General features: G+C 36.4%; 1 protein-coding gene across 3 annotated transcripts in view; it reads right to left on the bottom strand.

The window, feature by feature from the left end:
* Positions 1 to 2558: 2558 nt before the first annotated feature.
* Positions 2559 to 6131, bottom strand: part of LOC102216658 (disks large homolog 5) — a 43357-nt gene continuing 39784 nt past the window's right edge. For all 3 annotated transcript variants that reach the window (XM_023327288.1, XM_023327289.1, XM_023327290.1), the window contains 4 exons: positions 5915 to 6042; positions 5627 to 5736; positions 4687 to 4796; positions 2559 to 4573 (listed from right to left, as the gene is read on the bottom strand). In XM_023327288.1, the coding sequence (XP_023183056.1) occupies positions 4470 to 4573; positions 4687 to 4796; positions 5627 to 5736; positions 5915 to 6042 (452 nt within the window). In that variant the 3' untranslated portion in view covers positions 2559 to 4469. The remainder of the gene's footprint in view (positions 4574 to 4686; positions 4797 to 5626; positions 5737 to 5914; positions 6043 to 6131) is intronic.

Here is a 6131-nt window from a genome sequence, read left to right as displayed (position 1 = left end):
GCACAACTTCCCCTCAGAGCCAGAGTGCAGCTGCAACTCCACACCTGTGTGTTGTAGAAATTATGCAGAGGAGCTGTTGGAAAACAAGCTGCAGGAGGCATTTTGTGTCTGGAAGAGCTGTTTACCAAATTATTAATAGACATCAATCATTTACTCAAACTCCCGATCTTGACAATTTTGACATCATCTTTCTAGGGTTTTTTGTTATTGGTCTCAAACTTACATTTTGGTATCTTGCTGTTTTACAGATTACATTTTTGTCTCATTATTGATACTGTCCTGATGTCCATGTTGTCTCCACTGGCCATTATACCCTCTTGCTTTCTTTAAATAAAATAATTGTCTGCTTTAATTACTTTCACAGTAAACAGCAGTCTTGTAAAAGGATAGGAGCCATGCTTCAAGGATTCAGTCCTTCAGACGCTTTATGTCGAAATCCTAAACAACCAATCACTTTAACACCTCTGTAATCTTACCTTTGCTGTCCTGCAACGTTTGGATGAATGCCTGTTCCAGCCACACCTGAATCTAATGAATGCATTCCCTCATTAATGAGTCACTCAGCTCTGCAGAGGCGTTCGTGTGACTCAGGTGTGTTGGAGAAGGGACGCCCTCTAAAAGTTGCAGGTTAGTAGCTCACCTGGGCTACAGCAGGATATGTGGAGGAAAGCAGTTATGCTCCACATCTTTGCTAATAATACATATATCTGACATTGTTTGTGGGTCCACTTTGGTCTTATGTTGTTTCATGAGATTTCAAATTGGATTTTACTTGAAATGTTTGACATCAGGAAAACTAACTACTCTGAAATTTTGGTGTATTATTTTGCTGGTGGCAAACTAAAACCCATAATGAAAAAAGCACCGCCGGTCCTGGTTTCACAAGAAATGAGGTCCATTTTAAATTGCCTGAGGCTGAGATCCACAGACAGGTTCTCCCACCTGACCGGACCTGTTAATATAAGACTAGAGTTTTTTTTTTCCATCATGAACTTCATTTTGTATCCAGTAAACAAAGAAATAAACGGAAATTGTGAAGAATAATTACTTTTCCACTCATCCATTGTCCTCTGCTTCTCTGGAGTCAGGTCGTGGGGCAGCAGTAAATAATTACTTTTTTCTTTGGTTGTCATCTTGCAAATCTGGGCTTTATTGAAAAACTAATAAGCAGCTCAATTTGCAGCTTGACACAATCCATGTAGGAGAACCAGCACATTTGAAAAATGGATTCTGATAAAAAGAACAAATTAAGGTTTTGGCCTTGAAAGCAAAATGCTAGGTTGTGGAAAACTAACTCAGACACTAACATGGTGGTGACAGCATGCTATGGGAATGCTTTTCTTCAGCAGGGACAGCTAAACTGGTCAGAGACAACTGGAGGATGGATGGCGTTAGATAGAGGTCAATGCATTAAGAAAACCTGTCTGGGGTATCATATGATTCAAGTCTTGGACAGATGTTCATTTTCTATCAACATAAACACAGAGCAATAATGGAATGCATAAATAAAAGCAAAGGCTAGAACTGGAATGGCCTAGTCAAAGTTCATCCTTCATTCCAAGTAAGAATCTGTGACAGAATATTGCAGTGTGACTGAAAGTTGAGCTATTCCACAAAGAACAACCAAACCTTTGCTCTGGTAGATATATATCCCTAACTGCATGAAAAGACTGTCCTACAAAGTTTTGAACATAAATACACTCTGCATTTTCAGATTTTTATTTTGTAAAACAAAACAAACCAGATATCACTTTCCTTCCAACTCACAAACACTACTTTATTTTGATCCAATAGTATAGATTAAAGTTTATCATAATGCCATAAAACCTTTTATAAATGCAGGATTTATGCAACCTATTCTATGTAAAATGTTTCTCATTTGCTTTTTGAAACATTTAGAAGGCAATTTGCCCCAACAAATGATTTTTCCAGTTCCAGCAATAATAAATATAAACTAAGCAGAGGGCATTTACAAGAAAAAAACTGCATACTTGTATTCTTTGGCTTTAAGAGTTTTTGTAGATGGGGAGCAGAAAATTTGGATCACATAAGTAGTCACAGCTACTTATGTGACAAATAAACAGTTAACCTAAATACTGTACTTGGGATGTAAGATTATTATTATTATTTTTGCTTAGAGCTTAAAAGATTTTAAGTGGGAGGAGATTAAAAAAAATGGCAGCAATTTATGTCTCACATCCATGGGGGACAGAACCAGTGTATCCTCTGTTGTCTACCCCCCGCTCCTCCATGTTCTCTTTCAGAAAAGGTCACATTTAGCTCTCCGAGATTCACAGAGATTATGTCACACCTTCCTTATCTAATCTTTGCCACTGATAGCATTTTATCAGCACCTTTTTCTATTGACATGGACTGGGCTTTTTGTCCTTTAGCAAGAATTCAGAGGACTCGAACATTTTTCTTTTCATCCTGATTCATCCTGATCCTGATTTATATTGGTTGAGGCGGCACAACAGCATGTTGAAAATACAGGACATTTCACACAAAATGTTTCAGTGGAATAGAAAACAAGACTAAGATACAGACTGAGCCTGTGATGTGATACAGAAAATGAGTTTATTCTCATGTTAATGCTTCAACATACAAATCACATTCTTTTAATGAAAGAGTTCAATCAGTACCTGGCATCTAAACACTTTTTTTTCTCTAAACAGACAGCCATCTTATGTTGCATCTCACTCTAAAGTTGGTTTACCCTAACTACTCAGAAAAATAGTAACATTACAATTTGCTTCTTTTTCCTTTAGCCCAATAGTCACACTCAACGACAAATTTGCATTAAAAATGTGCAAGGACAAATCCCTTTTTAATAACTCAAATAAGAAGTGATCCTCTTTTTTTTTTTTTTTTATATCAAGAAATAAAAACAAAGGCCAACGATGAAATGTAAGGAACTGATGTGAAACATAAAAACATGAATTAGTTACAGTAGAAATTATAGTACCTATCTGTAGTATGCTGGAAACAAGAACAGTAACATGTTTAGGGTTCACAGATAAACATGTGCAAAAAGGAAATATAGGATATTATATGAGGATAAAGGTGTTTCAGTGGATTTTGGCACAATAAGATATAGGATATAGCTTTAATAAGGGTCATTATTTGGGGTTTATTTTTTGCATCCTGAATAATAATAAAAAAAGAACAAATAACAGTTAAAAGTCACTAACATTTAAAGAGGTTTGAGGAAAATCCCTAAAGGTATTACCCTGCAAACTAAGCTTTGTAGCATGTCTTTAAATTGTGTGGTGTGGCGAGAAGCGACTGACAACCAACCACAAGGGAAAAAAAAAAAACATAATACATGCTCTTAACCTGTTGAGGCGTGACATGACTGCCAAACACTTGTAGGAGTATTACCAAGTGACAATACATGGAATATATAGTTATATACGTTTTCTTCCCAGATTTAGCTGCATACTACATATATGTGGCATACTCTATATTGTTAAATAAGTGAATGAGTTACACAGTGGTTAGTCTGAACCTGGAGTGCATTCTGAGGAGTTAACCTTTTGGCCGCCGTGTCGGCCTAACTTCAAATTCTCACCATCGTTACTCGCTAAAACTGTGCTGGTCTCAGATCAGCCCCTTCATCATTTGTCAACAGGTTAAGGTGAAATTTTGAAAGGAATCTAAAACAGGTCTTAATTAGTGTTAAATGACCCACGGTTGGTTTCAGATTAATATTCTAGTGTAAAGGCACTTCTGAAAGGCCTACTATCTGTCCACACACCTGGCTGCTATGGGGACCATGCATAGAGCGAAACATGAGATTTTTGGCAGGCGGCTTCATTAAACCCACTGCTACATTTTGTTATAAAGATTAAATGCATTCATTTGCATTGTTGAAGAAATGTCATGACTGATCTTGACGCTGGTATTCCACTTTCATATCACTGCTACAAACCACAATTCACCTCTGCAGAAAAACATCATTGCGGTTTAATCGTAAAGCTGTGTTCTCACTTTTCAATCCACCATGTGCACAATAAAGAAATTAAAATAAATTATAATTAGTTGTCAGTCATCATCAAATGGGTGCATATTTGTAGGGAAACCACAAATGTCAGGAGCGGCAGAACTTCATTAGTGTTGAGGTTTATGGTCAAGGGACACTCGTATCAAATATTGAACACCGATATTCAGACTTATCTCAGAACTGTAAACAGACAATGCAGCATAACGAACACACCGACAGAATCCTCAGGGAAGACTGATTAAACCTTAACGTTAATATGCAATGCTACCAACCTGCTTCAGAGTACATCAGAAATAAAGGAGACTGATTATAAAACATAACAAAGACAAAATAAAAAATATATATATCAATAATTTACACAACTAGCTCATGGTAGTGTACCTATTGGTAAAGTGTGAAAGAGTTAATTAGTGTTTGGGGAATGAAAAGCAGAGTCACGGCTCACTATAGTGACGGCCAGGCTCCTCTAGGGGGAGCCAAGTGGAGTCCACAGGACTTTACTTTGTTCTTGATCAACTATAGTGGTGATCTGAGTGCAAATGTATGGGAGGTTGCCGCCTTGGACAATACCTGAAAGAAATTGTTTAAAGATTATGGATCATTGATCACATCACAAAAACATGAAGATATTTGAGTTCCGTCTTATTTTTCAGTGTGTTTTTGTGTACCGACTGCATACACACCTGTGAAAAATTTGCTGTATTCTTGTTCTATCTTCTGCGCGCTTTCAAATTGTTCCTTGGAATGTTTTTGAGATACTTTATCCCGGAGAAAAATTGGATCCTTCTGTTCCCTTGAGGAAAAAAACAAAAACGAAAGATGGTCAAAATTGGGTGTCAATTTACAACAAACTTTTGTTGTTTTAAAATAAGAATCTAAACACTTAAAACATTTCAACACAGGAGTTAAAATTTGTGTTTTGATATGAGGTAAAGTGCTTTGTTAAACTATTTATACTCCTTGACCTTCAGAGTTCTTTATTAAAAAAAAAGAAAAACTCAGCAAAGTTTAAAATATGAAATTTTGTTTAACATGTCAAGGATGAGTAAAAAACTTTGTGGTATTATTTATAGTTTGATTACTTTAATTAATTTGTTTTCAGTACTCATCTCCCTGCCAAAAATAGGTATTTTCCATATAAACACATGTTGGGGAGTTGTTGTAAAACAAGCCTTGGTTGTGTCAAGGAAAAAGCAGATGATTCATTTATATGTCATATTTTTGTGCAGCGGCAGATTTAAAATGAACCATCTTCTGAAGTCATTCATGTAAAATGTCCCAGTGACTCCAATATAAACAAGTATTTACAAACTCACAGTTGTTACAAAATATAATGTGTATAGTCCACAATTAAAATTCCCGACTGACGTTATTAAATCAATAGATTTTTTAAAATACTTTTGAAAATGATGCATTATTTTCCATCCACTACTTTGTGTTGGTCTGTCACATAGAATGCAAATGAAATACAGCAGTTTGGAAGACAAAAAACAAACAAAAAATATGAACAATCTTTAATTGAATAAAACAAGTGAATGTTTATTCTGCTCTATTGTATTAACCACACACAGAGCAGACAGGGGCATCACCACCATCTGTGTCATGAAGCGAGTTGAAACTTACTTAATCTGCTTGGCGTTCTTGTAGCGAATGAAGACCACAATAGGATAGATGTGAACACTGTGGAGTCTCTCAATGGCGTGCGGGGCGATGTCAAGCAAACAGTGACAGCCCTGTAATTTTACAATTAAAAAAAAAGAAAAACTGTAAAGTTTCTGTCACCACCACAAATATGAATTCAACAGAATCCAACACTGATAAGCAGTAATCTTGAGTTATGAGCAAAAGCAGAGATTAAGTACAGATAAAAGCCACTGGACTCCCGATAGATAAGAAAGGAAAAGGTGCTACCTTATCTGTTATTTCCTTTATCGAAGCAACGGTGGTGACATCAAAGTGTCCACTCCTGCGCTTGTAATCGATAAAGAGGCAATCTTTGACACCACGTTCGATGGCCTGCTGCGAGGCCTTCATCACCTCTGCAGACGTGGCAAAAAGAAAACTATTGATATGATGTAAAAAATAAATGCCAGTAAAGTCTCATCCCTTTGGTTAGAAACCTTAAGGA

This window comes from Xiphophorus maculatus, chromosome 22 (assembly GCF_002775205.1).
Source record: "Xiphophorus maculatus strain JP 163 A chromosome 22, X_maculatus-5.0-male, whole genome shotgun sequence".
NCBI classification, from domain to species: Eukaryota; Metazoa; Chordata; class Actinopteri; order Cyprinodontiformes; family Poeciliidae; genus Xiphophorus; species Xiphophorus maculatus.
This window is presented reverse-complemented; position numbering and strand designations above follow the sequence as displayed.